Source organism: Corythoichthys intestinalis, chromosome 22, assembly GCF_030265065.1.
Source record: "Corythoichthys intestinalis isolate RoL2023-P3 chromosome 22, ASM3026506v1, whole genome shotgun sequence".
Taxonomy (NCBI): Eukaryota; Metazoa; Chordata; class Actinopteri; order Syngnathiformes; family Syngnathidae; genus Corythoichthys; species Corythoichthys intestinalis.
Window position 1 is genome coordinate 23396704 of NC_080416.1, and position 18981 is coordinate 23415684.

At 38.5% G+C, this 18981-nt stretch overlaps 1 protein-coding gene across 5 annotated transcripts; it reads right to left on the reverse strand.

Moving 5' to 3' along the window:
* Positions 1–2180: 2180 nt before the first annotated feature.
* LOC130910976 (protein S100-A1-like) lies at positions 2181–13595 on the reverse strand. Of its 5 annotated transcripts, none has more exons than XM_057828658.1 (4): positions 13530–13586; positions 10024–10073; positions 5299–5452; positions 2181–5216 (listed from the first exon to the last, which is right to left on the reverse strand). In XM_057828658.1, exons 2-4 carry the CDS (start codon positions 10035–10037, stop codon positions 5037–5039), a joined length of 348 nt encoding a protein of 115 aa, XP_057684641.1. In that variant the 5' UTR covers positions 10038–10073; positions 13530–13586; the 3' UTR covers positions 2181–5036. The 5 variants fall into 5 exon arrangements, with proteins under 5 accessions (XP_057684641.1, XP_057684645.1, XP_057684646.1 ...); XM_057828662.1 differs by having other exon boundaries at positions 10020–10154; positions 13530–13577; XM_057828663.1 differs by having other exon boundaries at positions 10020–10073; positions 13530–13571.
* Between the last annotated feature and the right edge of the window lie 5386 nt (positions 13596–18981).

The window sequence follows — 18981 nt, forward strand, 5'->3', positions numbered from 1 at the left end:
GTTATTAATTTAAAAATTTAATTACCGCCCATTAACGTGATAAATTTGACAGCCCTAGTAAAAATTGGTTTCAATTGCTCTTTAAGTCTCCTTAGGCAGAAGGTTCACTTACTTATTTCCCCCCCGCCTTCTGTCATTGTTCGCATGCTATCCTCATTAAAATATGAAAACCTATAAGTGTTTGGGTGGTTTTAGTTAAAGCAACACTGTTTTTTTCATCTGTGTGATTTTGGCAAAGATCTGATCTCATTTGATAGTGATTTTATGCAGCAATGTGAGAAATTTCAAAAGGTTCAGATACTTTTTCATACCACTCTACGTAGAGATGTCCCGATCGATTGGCATCCCGATCGATTGGCATCCCGATCGATCGGGTCCGATCACGTCATTTTCAAAGTATCGGAATCTGCAAAAAAATATCGGCCATGCCTTTTTTAAAATATATATATATTTTTTAATCAAATCGTTTTCTAATTGTATTTCACGTTACAGACATAATATGTTACACCCATCCAGAGTTTAGTTTAGGCTTAAGGTAGGGTTATAAAATTTATCCCGATAACGGCGGTAATTAATTTTTTAAAATAAATTTATCACGTGAAAATATTTTACGCAATTAATGCATGCTGCACGACCCACTCACGCATTGTCGCGCTCAATCTGTAATGGTGCCGTTTTACCTATATAGTCAGACAACAGACCGCGTAAAATGAGTAGAGTGAATTTTGGCAGCCTTTGGAGACTTTTTAAAATTTGCTAAAGCCTTACAATTCCTCTCCCTACGATTAGAAATATCATGGGAAACAATGTGGGGAAGCATGGTAGCAATTGATCTTTTTCTCAACACCTTAGGTTATTTACCAATGCAGAGAAGATATATCAATTGGTAGCACTACACACAGTCATGGTTCCACATCCCATCATGCATTTTGGTTGAATGGCTGCAGTATCATTTACTGAAAGCTCAACAAATACACCAGATGGCAATATTTAGTCACAATATACAAAGTCACAAATCTTTCTATCCGTGGATCCCTCTCACAGAAAGAATGTTAATCATGTAAATGCCATCTTGAGGATTTATTGTCATAATAAACAAATACAGTACTTATTGACTGTATGTTGAATGTATATATTCGTCCGAGTTTTATTCATTTTTTTCTTAATGCATTGCCAAAATGTATATGATCGGGAATGATTGGAATTGAATCGGGAGGGAAAAAAAGCAATCGGATCGGGAAATTTCGGGATCGACAGATACTCAAACTAAAACGATCGGGATCGGATCAGGAGCAAAAAAACATGATCGGAACAACCCTAACTGTACGTCCTCATACCAAGTGCCAGTCAACCTTCCACTGAGCAAACCGATTTCTCCTCGTATTAGATAGAGGGCTAGCATTTGAAAGACATGGAATAAAGCCTGTAGATGAGGGCAAACCAGTCCAAAACCTGGTCTGAAACGCCACTTTGCCTGGATTTAGTCAGCGTACAAAACAGGGCTCTGCGTTTATTAACCTTCACCAAACCCCTGAGGCTTACTCACCAAACACCTGGGGTTCATCCCAGTTAAGAACCAATGTTCTAGTTACTAGTAAAAATGAATCAATCAATAAATGAAAATATCCTCCCACTTAAAATACGATACAATCCCTTAAAAAGTAAGATATTAAGGCTTATTTTGAGACAATTTTTATATGTTCCTTTGGCAGATTTAGCAAAAAGTCATTTGTTTTGAAAAAAAACATCTCACTTTGAAAGTGGCATTTTTACCAATGTCTATGTGTGTGTCTTTTGTACATTCCTGTGTGATTATAGCACTGCCTTCCAAGCTACATTCTTGTCTGCTGTATGCCATAAATTGTCTTCAGTCACTCACACACACCCACAGCCAAGTCCACACACTTCTTTTTTTTCCGTCTCCTCTCCTTTTCCGTTCCCCCGCATCCTCTTGCTTTCCACGTGGCTCAGAGTCCGACATCTGGGTCAGCTTAGGCGCAACAAGATTTGCAGGATATTGTTGGCAGGATGTGGGAATGCTCAATGGGAATCCCCAATACACACACACATGCATAATCACACGCACAGGCCTATTGTGCTTACCTATATAAACCATGAAAGATACAACACATTAAAAAAGAGAACTAGAAAAGAAAAAGAGTCACTGCCATTTGGTTAAATATAACATTTAATTATTGGAAAGAATGCATGACTCATTACCAAAAAAAAAAAAAAGATTACAAAATAGGCGTAGAAGGGGGGAAAACATTCCAGTGCTCAATGCAATAATATAATCAGCAATGATTCAATATTATGTTCACATTCTCGCCACGTGCAACCAGTTTTATGCCCTTTCATTGCAAGAAACTTAAAAAAAACGCCTGTGTTTTCTGCTTTGAGGAGTGAAACACACACATTGCATTCAATTAACCCTCCCACAAATTTCATCCACAATGTATATAGTACTATGCAAAAGAGTTTTGTTCATGCAGTAGCTACCAACAATTACTTAACTATTTTGCTGAAAGGTCAAATATGTACAAGGACGTAGGTTTGGACATTGATACGGACGATATAACATAACATAAAAAAAAAAAAAAAAATTTTAAATAAAGGGACTTGCACTCTGAAGCCACCGCGTTGCATTACTGTAATGCACATAATGCAAACAATGATCCAATTGAGGGACGGCTAGCTTGACTTCATTGTTCCTTGTGGAGGCTGTCCAGACTGCAGTAGTTTTGGAGGTCAACAATATCCCACAGTTTAATGTTATGCTAACTCTGATGCAGGTCGGACTTTCAGTAGCAAAATTAGTGGTGTTTCCCCCACCTCCACAACATTGACGTCTTTTTACATTACTTGCAGTGGCTGCTGCTGGCCGAAAAACACTTCTAATATTGCTACCCTTCAAAGGGGGTGACGGAAAAGGCATGTTGTCGACATGAATCTGTCGGGGCTGTGTGTGTTTGCCTGCGTGTCTGTGTGTATTTGGGGGGGCGGGGCAAGTCAGCCGCCAATCAAATGTGCGTTTGAGGGGCGAAAAACGAATCGGCACATTCAGCAAGTTAAATGTAAGTCTGAACATAATTAAAATAACTTACTCGGTAATGATGGCAGGGTCTATTCTATCCTTACAACATATGGGAAGACGATCTAAATGACTTATATCAGTGTTTTTCAACCTTTTCTGAGTCATGGAACTTTTTACATTGATAAAAATCTTGCTGCACACCACAAACTAAAAATGTTCCAAAATGACTTTCTGTACAGTATATTTAATTATGATATAATTTCTCAATATTTATACTTACTCAGTGTGATATTTAATGGAATGTGAAACATAATGGAGTGAGTTTTGTCTCATCCCCGGTGAAAGTAAATCTGAACGAAACATAACTTTTACTGAAGTCAGTTTGGATTTCGAAATCTTTTTAAAAAGTTATCCACAACTGCCAACATGACCTCCGTGTGCATCACAAGGAAGGTACTGGATCGCGTGCGTGCCTGCGAGGATGGTAGTTGCTCGTATTACGTTCAAGAACTGCTCGAAATTATAGCGATTAGCCACCTGTCCGCGACTGTAGACCGCAGCATGTCTACTGTACATCATTTGATTAACCTTGTCAAGTGTCAATATAGACTAAAGTAGTCTTTCCATTTTATCCATATGTGACAACTTTGTCCTCCCGCTGCATTTTATTCCAACACACTGTCGAGGACAGCAAGGTGGCTGATGGCTAGAAATCCCAGCAGTTCTTGAACGCGACATGAGCAATAACTCGCTCGCCTGCACATGACTGAAAAACTTGCACCTACTTCATCCTTCCTACTGCAATTCCGCCCGACGACGTCTGCGTGCTGTTAACAAGGCTGAGTTTCCTTCCTTGAAATAAATAAATAAGTACATCCATAAATTTGGGCTGTCAAACGATTAAAATTTTAATTACAGTTAATTACAGCTTAAAAATTAATTAATCGTAATTAATCGCAATTCAAACCATCTATAAAATATGCCATATTTTTCTGTAAATTATTGTTGGAATGGAAAGATAAGACACAAGACGGATATATACATTCAACATATTGTACATAAGTACTGTATTTGTTTATCATAACAATAAATAAACAAGATGGCATTAACAATTATTAACATTCTGTTAAAGCGATCCATGGATAGAAAGACTTGTAGCTTTTAAAAGGTAAATGTTTGTACAAGTTATAGAAATTTTATATTAAAACCCCTCTTAGTGTTTTCGTTTTAATAAAATTTGTAAAATTTTCAGTCAAAAAATAAACTAGTAGCCCCCCATTGTTGATGTTGATAATTACAGAATGCTCATGGGTGCTGAAACCCATAAAATCAGTTGCACCCAAGCGTCAGCAGAGGGCGACAAAACTCCCAAAAAACACAAGTGACAAGTGGACATTACACTGTGCTGTCATTTTAATCTGTTTGAGCGGGGCATGTGCGTTAATTGCGTCAAATATTTTAACGTGATTAATGAAAAAAATTAATTACCGCCCGTTAACGCGATAATTTTGACAGCCCTAAAATAAATAGATAAATACACAAAATGAAAAAGCGATATTGATGATCTCTCAAGGTACACTAGTGTACCGCAGTGCACTGGTTGAAAAACGCTGACCTATATAACTGAACTCTTTATATAATGCAAACAAGGTTGCTTAAAAGTTTGTGGGGACAATTTGAGCATCCTGAAAAGTTGGTAGTGTTATGTCCCGACCGTCCTTATGCAAACCTACGCTCTTGATTATACAGTATGTATAGCATTCACTGAATATGTGCTGTGATAGTTAGCCAAAAAAGAATATAATGCAACAGCTGGTGATACCATTGTAAATCTTGAACTATTTAATTTAAGTGGAAAGTGAGGGCTAAGTGCAGGCAAGTCATTTTGCACAGTACTGTACATGAGTCGTTAAAACATTGCGCAAGGCCCTAAAAAATGCTTCTCATGGCCTGTGATTTACAACCCTTTCCCTATTCCTTCCTTCCTTCCCTCCCTTCCCTTCTACTCCGCCGACTGCTCGCCCTTTGGCTTGTCGTCCGTCTTGAACTCCAGGAAGAAGTCGTTGCAGGCCACTGTGAGGGCGCCCATCAGGATGATGAACTCGGTGAAGTCCACCTCGCCGTCGTTGTTAGCGTCCAAGTCGTTCATGACCTTCTCCACCGCTTCGTTATCTTTGGAGTTCTGTGAAATTGAGAATGCGGGCTTTTCGTCATCTCGCCTGTCTGTACATGTTCACGCATACCTTGCGTCAACACACACTTACCCCTAAGTAGCTTCCTAGTTCTTCCAGCAGCAGCTCTTTGAGCTCGCCCCGACTCAGTGTGTACTTGTCGCCCTCCTTGCCTGAGTACTTGTGGAAGGTTTTGATCAGCATTTGCATGGCGCTTTCAAGGTTGGAAGTGGGCTCCTTGGACATGCTGAGGTAAAGGGGGTTACAATAGTTAGAGTTGGCTGCTAAAATGCCCGCTCCGGGCCCCTACGCAACTAGCTTGCATGTGTGTTCACATGGGCGAGCGAGGGCGTGAGGTCCGGAGTCACGATAAGAAGAAGGAGGTGAAGAAGAGAGGTTATGTTGAGGCTTATGTTAAATAGATCATTGTGTCAGTACTCTGTGTTGCACGGGGACTGTGAAGCTATTGGGGTACATTCTGGTAGGTAAGTATTCATCTGTCAATCACTCATCATTGGATAAGCAGGCGATTCATGGGAACCTCTTTCAGAATAAGGACCAGACATGACTTTACCGTATTGGCCTGAATATAAGACGGTGTTTTTTACATTGACATAAGACTGAGAAAGAAGGGGTCGTCTTATATTCGCGGTCTAGACATTATACCCATTCACGACGCTAGATGGCGCCAGGTATCATTGAAGCGATGTTCTGTCATGACAGATCTCAGCTACTCTCCCCATTCACGACGCTAGATGGCGCCAGATATCAATTGAAGCGATGTTCTGTCATGATAGATCTCAGCTTCTCTCAAGTTTAACCAGTTTGCATTATTTTATTGCAATGTTTTTCCTTATTCAGAGTTGTTTCAAGACTAGAGTTACAGTTAGACTTCACTTTGATGGTTAATGCAGTTATTGCAATTTTGTTGTTTTATCACAATAGATTAGTTTATTTACATTTCAAAAACCAGAAGCCATTCATTTACGAATGTGATTGCACTTTAGTTTACATATTTAAATGTTCAGATATTAAGATTTGAATGAGGCAAAAATAACATGCTTTTTCTCTCAAATATATTGTTATAATCATTTGTTTCGGATGTACTGTAATTATTTTCTGTATAAAAATTAATTTGGTGTTCAAAAAGTTTTTTCAAACTTGAGTCTTGAACAAGAGGGGGTCGTCTTATAATCAGGGCCGTCTTATATTCGGGCCAATACGGTACATCACAAGACTTGATAATAGTGGCTTTTCATTATGTTTTTTTCTACATTTTTCAGCTTTATTATATCTGCCGACCCATTTAAAGTAAGATGGCCACACAGTAATGATACCCAGGACACCAGACTATTATTTGTTTATAAATTTAAGCTGAGGTGGGAAGAGTAGCCAAAAATTTTACTCATGTAACAGTATCGTTACTTCAAAATAATATTACTCAAGTACTAGTATAAGCGAAAGTAGTCAGCCTAAAAACGTACTCAAGTACAACTAGAAAAGTATTTGGTGAAAAGAATACTCAAGTAATGAGTAACACTGTGAGTAACAGCTTATGATGTCAGATTTGTTTTTTGTTTTTTTACTAAACAATGGTATTTTTTCTCAGCACAAAGTTATCTGTATGAACTGTTATTATTGTACTTTGAAGAAGAAGACTATAACCTACTAAATAACCACGTTTAGCCAAAGAAATACAAAAAAATGGCATTGAATTCCAGCGAGTGGAACAAAAAAATCTAAAGATAGGAAGCATCATTCGTTCAAAGAGCATGAGTGCCCTCTAGTGGAGATAAGTTTCTAGTTTGACTCATTGAATAGTGAATAGTTCCATCCCGTGGTCAGTCGGTGCCAAATAAAAACTGCGTGAGAGGTTAAAATCCACACCTTCGAGTCATGTTGAGGGCAGCGCTTTATGTCAAATACTTATTTTTTTAAAGGTGCTTTAAAGACGCCACGTGATTGAACAGGCCGGCGTGCGTATTGACCGGCAAGCTTGAGTTTGATTGGTATAATGGAGTCAAGTTATTATCGTTGCGTCTCATTGGTAAAAACTGGTAGAGCTACTGTTGGGATTGCTGGCAAAAGTAAAAACTAATATGTAGAAAAAACAGGAAAAACTACTAGTGTAGCCCAAATTATCCGGTTAGGAGTAGCGTTTCTTCTTCACAAATCTACTCAAGTGAAAGTAAAAAATTATGGCGTGGTAAAACAACTCTTCGAAACACATTTTTCTCAAAAGGTTACTCAAGTAAATGCAAAGGTGGGTAGCGACACATTACATGTACTCTGTTACATTTACTTGAGTAACTTTTTGAGAAAAATTAACTTCTAAGAGTAGTTTTACTAAGCCATACTTTTTACTTGAATAGATTTTTGAAAAAACAAAACGCTACTCTTACTCAGCTACTATGGGTTACGCAGGACTCGTTACGTTTTTCCTCTTTATTCCACATATTAGATTTATTTATTTATTTATTTTTTGTGCTAGCGATGCTATTGCCAAGAGTAACGCTATTAATTTCACCAATGAGACGTCGCAACAGTAATCGCATAATTACATTTTACTAATCAGACGCAAGCTTGCCGTTCTATGATTACACGAGCCTGTTCAATCACGCACCTTTAAAGCATCGAAACAAATTAAGTAGTTGACATAGAGCGCTGCCCTCAACATGAATCGAAAGCGCGGATAAAAAACTCTCTCCCAGTTTTTATTTGGCACCGATTGACCACGGAAAACCGGGGATATGATCCTTTTAATTTCGTAATGGTAACTACTGTATGAAGGAACTGCAGTATTCACTATTCAAATTATGAGCTATTTTCTCCACTAGAGGGCAGGGCACTCATGCTCTTTAAACGAATAATGCTTTATTACTGTTTTTTTCTCTGTAATTAAATGATTTTTTTAAAAAAATCTTTGGCTTAATCTGGTTATGTAATGGGTTACTGTACAGTATCATTATTACAACAGTTGATATAGATCAGTTTGTGCTGAGAGAAAAAAAATCAAACAAAAATAAGCAGTTACTCAAAATATTACTCATTACTTGAGTATTCTTTTCACTGGATAATTTTTTACTTGTACTTCAGTACATTTTTTTGGATGACTACTTTTACTTGAGTAATATTATTTTGAAGTAACACTACTCTTACTTGAGTACAATTTTTGGCTACTCTACCCACCTCTGAGTAAATATAATGAAGTAAATGTAACGCGTGACTACCCTCCTCTGAATTTAAGTATACGCAATGTAAACTGACTGACAAAGTAAATATTCTCATTTCTGCTCATTTTCACTAGATTATTGATAGTTACAGTGCTTTATCACCAAAGACTAAATTTAAGTGTGAAGCAGTAGTTTGTCAGCAGCATCAACAACAAAATCAGTCAATTATGAAAAAATTCAAATTAGCTAAATTACACAGAAGAACATGAATTTGCACTGTATCATATAAATACTGTATATTTACTAGTGCTGCAATGATTAATCGCTTGACTCGAGTATTCGATTGGAAAAAAAATATTCGAATTAAATTTTATTGCTTCGAGTATTTGTTTAATTAAAATGGCGTTGTAATGGTTTATTTTGAAAGAGTTTGCATTTAGTTTTATTGATTAGGGTGGATACACTGCCCTCTGCTCTGCCTCATTTCACATGGCTGAATCCAACTGCTTCCTGATAAGACCAACGTAAGCTAAGTTTTTGTTTGAGCTAATGTTTTTTAATGCATTCATAATTTAGTTTATAGGTATATTTAGCCGTTTTTTGTGGGAATATGTATCTGAACCATTTGTTAAGAGCATTGTAAAAAAAAAAAAAACTTTAGCACTTTATAGCATTTAAGCTAGCTGACTTTTTCTATGCAAGTTAGCCAATTGTTCTTTTGTTGTACATTGATCCTCATTAAAAAAAAAAAAAAAAAAAAAATTATACTCTTTGAGCCTGAGCGCAGGTATTTTATGATTAGGGTGGATACACTGCCCTCTGCCTCATTTCACATGGCTGAATCCAACTGCTTCCTGATAAGACCAACGTAAGCAACGTTTTTTTTTTTTTTTTTATGCATTCATAATTTTGTTTATAGGCATATTTAGCCAATTTCTGTGGGAATATTTGTCTGAACAATTTGTTAAGAGCATTGTAAAAAAAAAAAAAAAAAAAAAAAAACGTTAGCATTTTATAGCATTTAAACTAGCGGACTTTTGCTATTTAAGTTAGCCAATTGTTCTTTTGTTGTACAGAGATCCTATTTTTTTTTAAATACCATTTGAGGCTCAGCTCAGGTATTTTAATTTTTCATGTTCCTTATCCGATTACTAGATTATTCGAACTAACTAGTTGATTAATCGACTACTAAAAATAATCGATAGCTGCGGCCCTAATATTTACTTGTATTTCATTTCATTAAAAACAAAATGTCTTCATGCCTAAATTTGGAATTATAAGCTAGAAAAAAATGTGTTTTAAAAGTGACGATCTGGATCCTGGGCCTTGAATTTGACACCTGCGGTTTACACAGTCGCGTCATACGGGTCTCTCGCAGCGTGGGGACCATAAATCAAGAAAAACACAAAATTTTACGAAGGTTACTGCATTTCTGGTGACTGCTTGAGGGCAAAGTATGTTTAAACAATCACTTCATGTGAACCTCTTGCTGCATGGGGACCATAAATCAGGGGTTTTATTTCTTTTCAGTATTTACAAGTTTGGGGTTATTCTTCCGTGCGTGTTTATTTGGGTGCGTGGCAGTGTAAAGGTGCATTAGGTCAGCTTATTTGGGGGGGAAAGGCTTTCAAACGATCTTACACACATTGTGTCAGGCATCTTGGCGCTTCTGCTGCTACAGCAATGCTGTGGAGACTGTGCACAGACACACAGACAAGTCACTGTCAATCAATTTGGGTTGTGGTCAAGAACAAAACATGGCATCTTCGCAGAGCTCTGAAACAGGAGTTCAAAACATTCAACGAGATCCTGGCAGCTCATAAAAATAACTCATGTCCAAGGATCAAATTACTCTCCCTATAGTGCTTGTAATTATCCAAAATGGACACCGGCAGTGAAACACAAACCCCACCTGGTAATTCGGACGCTAAGAGGCCGGGTAACCTGAGGTGCTCGATGAGACGAGGCCTCTACACTCGCTTCGTCTCACAACATCCCGAAACGTCGAAGCTATTTTAAGAGCCAATATAGCATAAAGTATATGTACAATCATAACCTGTTGGGTTAAGTTATGGCGAATTGAAAGCAGCGGCATGAAGCTGTGAGAGAATTTTATTCATGCTTAAAGCACAACCATTATACATCATATTTTGTATGCTTTTGTTATGCCTGCATGAGAACATTGTAGCATAGAGCGTCATTTTTAATCTGTTTGAGTGTGCCTTTCCATGGCCTTGACGATTGTAGACTGTATCACAATATGCCCAAATATGGACTGTTATGTTCCTATGTTTTCAATATGCTCTGAATGAATACAAGGGAGGACTGTGGTTTCTTAGCATCATTCTAGCCGGGACCAGTGCTCAAGGTCTCAGCTCAAAGATGTTTTTGTATGGAAAAATATCCAGGTTTGTGAGATGATGAGTTTCATTACCTGCTCTTTCCTTTGGAAAGATCAGGTATATGTTATTCTGTTTTTTTTTTTTTTGAATGGGAATCCTACGGCGCGCCGCGCAGCCCGAACCGCTTGACCGATCGGCACCGTTGAAGTATCGACGCGTCCGGAATTTTCGCGCGACGCAGGATTTTTTTCAAACGGCCACAAAAAATTTTCCATTCGCCCCTAAACGGCAATTTTCCGAAAAAAAAAAAAACAATTTTCAAAATGTATCTTGTCCTACAATTTTTTACCAAATTACATAATTTAGGGATCAAAATTCCGGGACGGTGAGGGGCATAAAAGTTATATACAGAATTTGGAAAAAATTTACGGTTCGCCAGAAATTTGACAAAAACTTGCCCATTCATTTTTAATGAGAAAAAAAAATTCAAAATGTATCTAGTCCTACAATTTTTCACCAAATCACACAATTTGGGCATAAAAAATTCCAGGACGGTCAGGGGAATAAAAGTTATTAACACAATTTGGAAAAAATATACAGTTCCCTGGAAATTTGCCAAAAACCTGCCCATTCATTTTTAAGGGGAAAAAAAGACAAGTTTCAAAATGTTACTAGTCCGTCAATTTTTGACGAAAACACACAAGATGGGCATAAAAAATTCCGGGATGGCGAGGGGCATAAAAGTGACAGAGAACTTTATTTTGATAAAATGTATGGTTTCCCGGCAATTTGCGAAAAACTCGCCCATTCATTTTTAATGGGAAACAAAGAAAAATTTCAAAATGTATGTAGTGCTTCAATTTTTGACCAAATCACACAATTTGGGCATCAAAAATTCCGTGAGGGTGAGGGGCATAAAAGTTGTATACAGAATTTTGAAAAAAATTACGATCCCCCGGAAATTGGCCAAAAACTGTCCCATTCATTTCTAATGAGAACATTTCCCATTCACTTACAATGGGATTTCTAATTGAAGTTACATTGCATTGATGCCATTGACGGCCATGCATGTCGAATCTATTGATGCCAATGTACTTGGATTCAATTGACTGTATGGACGTCGATGCCATTGACGGCCATGGACGTCCAAATTTTTCCCATTCATTTTCAATGGGGGAAAAAACAAAATTTCCCCAATTCAACAGAAAATGACCAGATATCAATAGGATGTGTCCCCCAAATGTCCCCAATTCCATTGATGCTTATGGAGGGTGCTGCCAATGACGGCCATGGACGTCCAAATTTCCCATTCATTTCTCATGGCATTTAGTTTGTTTAATGCCATTGACGGGCATGTTTCTCCATTATATTGATGCCAGTGTACTTGGATTCCATTGACACCTATGTAAGTCGATGCCATTGACAGCCATGGACGTCCAAAATTTTTCCCATTCATTTTCAATGGGGAAAAAACAAAACTTCCCCAAACCAACAGAAAATGACCAGATATCAATAGGACATGTCCCCCAAACTTCCCCGCTTCCATTGACACTTATAGAGGGTGCTGCCATTGACTGCCTTGGATGTCCAAATATCCCATTCATTTCTAATGGCATTTACTTTGTTTATTGCCATTGACTGGCATGTTTGTCCATTCTTTTGATGCCAATGTACTTGGAGGCCATTGACAGCCATGGATGTCCCAAAATTTTCCCATTCATTTTCAATGGCAAAAAATCCAATATCCCTAAATTAACAGAAAATGACCAGATATCAATGGGACGTGTCCCCCAAACTTCCCCGCTTCCATTGACGCTTATGGATGGTGCTGCCATTGACGGCCATGGATGTCCAAATTTCCCATTCATTTCTCATGGCGTTTATTTTATTTATTGCCATTGACTGGCATGTTTGTCCATTCTATTGATGCCAATGTACTTGGAGGCCATTGACAGCCATGGTCGTCCAAATTTTCCCTTCATTTCTAATGGCATTTAATTTGTTTAATGCCAATGACAGGCATGTTTGTCCATTCTATTGATAGCCCTGGGCGGGGCTACGATCTGTATAGCCACACAGGAAAGACCAGGTGTAATTTTCTCCAGAAATTGCAGCTTCTAGTTTCTTAGTAAGTTTCGTTTCACGGTGGGCTTCGGCACTGCCCTTTCAAAAGTATAAATGTCCAGCCTCTATTGTACTTTTTTGTACTTTCTGGGTGATCACAGCTCCTGGTTGGGTCACATCGGTTTGTACCCGAGAGCTCTTGTTCATAAAGCCTTCGAAGAAAAGCAATCAATGCTTGGATTTCTCTAATCGAGCTATCGAGGTAACACTTGTCCTGGAGTTCAAAGTTGAAATTCCCTGACGGAAGCGAAAACACGAGCGAAACTAAGCACAACATAAAAGCAGTAGAAACTTCAGTTATTCAGATATGTACAAGGAAAACATTCTGTTTAAACAGTTACATTGCAGGGACCAGAAATCTAGAGAAACCCCTCAATAAGAATGCAGGAGCTGCTTGGAATTCTCGTTCCTAAGAAGACAATAGTCTGCTTAAACAATCATATCATGGGAACCTCTTGTGAGGGAACCACAAATCTGCAGAAACAACTTAATTGCAGGAGCTTTTCTGAGGCTGTATTTTCGCTATTCATGTTGGTAAGAGGTCAATAGTCTGTTTTAACAATTCTACCTCTTGAGGCATGGGGACCACAAATCAGGAGAAAACCTAAAACAGGAATGTAGGAGCTTTTCTGATTAAATAAAAAAGTTTACTGTATTAGATAATAAGTATGTTTGAAAGTCTTACCTGGCGGAGGGCCTCCTGAGAGCTTGACAAGGTTCAGAGGGAGTGAGCCAAGGCAGGGATGGATGAGGTTAGTGCAGGACAGTGGCTTAAATATCACCTCATTCCTGCTCCTCCTCCTCTTCGTCTTCACCCCCAAAAGTCCTTCACCTGGCCGGTCCCCTCTTTGTCCTCTCCTGACCGACATATCCCTGTAGGTGTCCTTTCTCCTTTGCAGTTAAGAGTGGAAAAACACATGGAAATGGCCTCCATTTACCTCTTCATTAATAAACTACAGCACTGTATCCATCTACATGTACACTATCTAGCTTCTTAGGTATCCATGTATTGACCACTTATCTATCATGTACTGTCTAGCCATCAATATATTCATTTGTCTATGTATCTTTCAACGTATCTTTGCCTCTTCCCATATATGGATAACCTAAGTAATGGGTTATTTCTTTCTATTGATAATGTATTGATTCATGTATTTCTCTATGTAGCAGTACTATAAATCAATCCATGTATGGTATTGACTTATGTGTAGTGATGTATTGATCTTGTAAGTTCCTATTCATCCATTTAATTATTCAACTGGTTTCAGAAATGGCTCATATGAAAGCTAAGACCCTCCCAAATGATGTTGAATGTACAAAAATATATTTGTTTCACTGAAAAAAGATTTATCATTTAACGAAGACATAAAGGTCAAATTTTGGCAAGACGAAAGTTTTGTCGCCTACAGAAAGTAGTGTTAAATTGAACAAAAAATACTTCAAATACAAAAATATGTTACATAACATAAGCAAATTAAGTAGTGGTGCTGTGAGATCCAAATTTAATATTTTGTATGACTTCCATGGGCTTCGGCAAGGATTCATAACATTTATTGATGAAGTCATCAGGAACATCAAAGAAAGCAGTCTTGTATGCCTCCCAGAGTTCATCAACATTCTTGGGTTTCGTCTTCCATGCTTCCTCTTTCATCCTACCCCAGACATGCTCAATGATGTTCATGTCTGGTGACTGGGCTGGCCAGTCCTGGAGGATCTTGATATTCTTTGCCTTGAGGAACTTTGAGCTAGGGATTGAAGTATGTGATGGACCACCATCCTGCTGCAGAATTTGTCCCTTTTTATGGTTAGGAATGTAAAAGGCAGCTAAGATTTGTTCATATTTCAGACTATTTATGTTGTCTTACACCCTGCAGATCTCTCGCACACCCCCATACTGGATGTAACCCCAGACCATTATTTTGCCACCACCAAACTTCACTGTTTTGTGGCAAAAGATGGATTTTTTCAGATGAATCTTCCATTAAATTACACCACAGTCGCCGCAAAGATTGCAGGAGACCTACTGGAGTGCGCATGGATCCGAGATTCACTCAGAAAACAGTGAAGTTTGGTGGTGGCATATTCATTGTCTGGGGTTACATCCTGTATGGGGGTGTGCGAGAGATCTGCAGGGTGGAAGACAACATAAATAGTCTGAAATATTAACAAATCTTAGCTGCCTCTTACATTCCTAACCATAAAAAGCTACAAATTCTGCAGCGGGATGGTGCGCCATCACATACTTCAATCTCTACCTCAAAGATCCTCAAGGCAAAGAAGATCAAGATCCTCCAGGAATGCCCAGCCCAGTCACAAGACATGAATATCATTGAGCATGTCTGGGGTAGGATAAAAGAGGAAGCATGGAAGACGAAACCCAAGAATGTTGATGAACTCTGGGAGGTATGCAAGGCTGCTTTCTTTGATGTTCCTGATGACTTCACCAATAAATTGTATGAATCCTTGCTGAAGCCCATGGAAGTCATGCAAAATATTAAATTTGGATCTCACAGCACCACTACTTAATTCGCTTATGTTATGTAACATATTGCAGTTGTTCAATTTAACACTACTTTCTGTAGGCAAAATTTGACCTTTCATATGAGCCATTTCTGAACCTAATTAAATAATTAAAAGTCAGGTTATTAGCATTTGTTTCTACAAAATGGATAAGTGACAAGACTTTTGTCAGGGACTGTAGGCTGATATAGCTAATATAGATACATACAGCATTTGTTGCCTTCATTATAAGGCATTTATTTTTTTAGCAGCTCAAGACATATTTGGTTTTTTGGTCCAATATGGCTCTTTAAACATTTTGGGTTGCCGACCACTGTGTAGGCTATGCAATGTTACATAGAATAAATAAAATATAATGTGATGAAGAAGTTATTTTAAAGGGATCCTCTATTTTTAAGACAAGTAATTCTTAAAAGATAAATGTTAGTATGAGTTATAAAAATATGAAATCAAAACCCCTCTTAATGTTTTTGTTTTAATAAAGTTTGTAAAATTATTTTAAGTGATAGGTCGCCATTATTGTTACGTCGCAGTGCGTGACGTCACCGGGCCCGTTGCCGAAATTCCAGCGTGTCACTCGTTAGCTTTCCCAACACGTCGGTTCTACCCCTTCTATTTGAACCAGATCTGAAAAGTGAGGAGCAGGACAGCACTGTCGGTCGTTCACAAGACAAGCTTCAGGGAAAAATGCGTGCAGCAAATACCTGATAAGACAAAAGTTGGGCAAAAGTCTCAATGACAACAGAGCGAGAGAGCGTATGCTGTTGGGAACTCCGGTTGGGAGCGAGAGTGTATGTTGTTGGGAAATCCGGTTTTATTAGCAGATATTCAAGGTAAGCATATTGCGTTTTCAAACTTATCCCACTGTAATGTACTCGTCACTGTAGCGTGCCATAGTGCTTTGATTATTTGGTATGATTTGGGGAAAACTCCCATGAAGAATAGTCAACAAAAAAGATAGCAATAGTAATCCAAATCCGCGTTTTTTACTCACTCGTAAATCCAGGAATTAGACCAATCCCATGGCAATGTTGCAGCCACGATCAGGCCGTCGATTCCACAACGCGTGGTGGGTAGGATACGTGCATACAGGGACCAAAAAGGGGAGAAGCTTCCACTTCTGCACATTTCTTCACTAAAAATAATAATTCCACCTTGACCACTTACTTCACTCTCCTTGTTTCCATTTGACTGGAAATTGCATCCAAAAGCAGCACATCGTCGCATTTTACTTCGCGAGTTTAGGCAGCAATAAGCAATTGTTGAACACGCTACACATTTGGAAAGATCCCAATGACGTCAGCACTGCGCGCCCGCAAACCATGGCGCCAACTAACGGTCAAAATATGTAGTAAATATTTTAAAATATTGCCATTGATTTAACATTTTATGTGTTTCTAACAACATATTTTAGTACAAGAGAACAATTGTGGTTTATTAGAGCCTACATTTATTTAAAGCGGAAATGTGAAGTAAGGTTGGCCAACCATGTTTTTGAATAATATCAATGGCTAAGCAGTTATAAGCATATTTTCGTTATTTTTTTTAACGCAACCCTTCCAGATTCTTTGTTTAACCATAGCAACGCCCTTGACAACGAAAATGCTTTTCTTCGGCAATCTTCGGAAATCTTCGGAAATTATGTCACACAGGGTAGTGTGAGGGAAGTCCGCCATAGAACAGTATTGTTTGTTGCATTGCTTCTCGGTAAGATGCTACGGCAGTGTGTGGCGATGTTTTGTTCTCACTTAAACGAAAAGTTGTATGAGTAGCCAAAGGATAGCAGGGCACGTAAATGGACATCTTTCATTCGCATGAAGCAAATGAATTTCACGCCATCATCGAGTAGTGTTCTCTGCTGCAAACACTTCGAAGATGCCTGCTTCCTTAACCGGTCTGCTTATGATCAAGGATTTGCCAAAAAGTAAGTGTGATTTTTGGATAGATGACTGATGACTTTGTCAAAGCAGAGCTGCCAACTGTTGTGGAATGAACAGTAGAAGCTAGCGACGTTAGCCGAAAGTTAACTCGTGGCAATCCTCGATCATAGTTGTTGTTGCGTTCGCTAGGTTAAGCGTGTTTAAATTGTGCGTCATCTACGATCTTGTCCGAAAGGGTTAATCCACTGTCAATCGGGAAAGGGGTGTGGATGTGCATATAAGCGGGTCGGCGTAGCGGTAATTCACGGTCACGTTGCCGTAAGAGACACACACCGCCGGTGAGTTTGTGCACATTTATTTGTATTTGTATTATGTATTTCCACCTTCATGCTTCAAGCATTGCATTGCATTTGTATGGTTCGGCGTTTCTTTCACGGTGATCTCTTGATAGCCTTCTTGTTTGTGTTTTTCGTACGAGAGCCGCTGACAGGTGACAACAACAAGCGTGTTGCTTTTAATGTCTGGCAGCGAATCAGCGAGCGCGCAGGTCACGCAGTGAATCATGGGAAATGTAGTCTCGGGAGAACACTGAAGTGGTGCTTTGTAATCTGTGTTCGTACTGTTAGCTCCATGTGTTACTAAAGAAACAAAGTTGTCAGCGCATCGTGTGTTCGATACATTTGTAAACAAAAAGCTCATAACAAGACACTATGCACGATCCGTTTAAGAGACGCTGGAGTAGTAGGAGGCAAGGAGGAGATCAGCGAGAAGCAAAACATCACGGTCGAATGTGGCGGCAGTCCGCTATTATTTTGTTTTTGTTTTCTTATTGTTACCACAATAAAGTGGAGAAAGCCATCAACGACTCATCTCCTTCTGTCCCCCCAACGTTTTTATATTATGATTTTATATGCACGAGAGCTGCCGGATCTGCCAAAATGAACATGAAGTCTGATTATTATTTTTTTTAACAATGTCATCAGATAGACAAAAACATAAAATTATGTGCAAATGCCTAAATCCTTAAATCATGAAAATAATAACAGCGTATATCTTACCAATCTTGTAATCTCGATGGGGCTTGTATCCATTCTATGTCAGGTAGTCTCCGCACATTGTTTGCATCCTGATTAGCGTCTGGCTAATACATGTTAGGTCCAACATAAAATTCCAAGCTCCTCTTCTTCCTCCAACTCTTCAAAAACTTGGATCTCCTCCCTTGCGCTCGATCTATCGCTTATATCGCTGTTTGAATCTTTGTTTGAAGGGCTTTGTATGGCGGCCGTATGTATGGGGCTGCCATCGCTGTTCCCGGTGTGACCTCCGGGTTCGTCCCCTTTCAGGCTCGAACTTCGGAAATGCGATTATTTTGTCAAATATACAACATATAAATTATTTTGTCATGCTTTATTTGTTGGACAATGTTTAATTACTTTAATTGTGACCATATTTGGCATGTTATGAAATTATTTCACATTTCTGCTTTAAGGTAGAGGATCACTTTAAGACTGCGGGTGCCATTGATGTCAATAGATATCCAATCCATTTGAAACACCCACCCAGTCCAAATTAATTGGACTTCTGTTGCTGTCATTGCTAGTGAATGAGTTGATTTACTATGTATCTGTTTCTTCATATATCTTACTACAGTTACAGTACTTGTGTGTATCAAATATCTATGTAAACAATATTTTCTGTTTCTGACACTGTTGTCAAGGAAACACACACACATTAAAA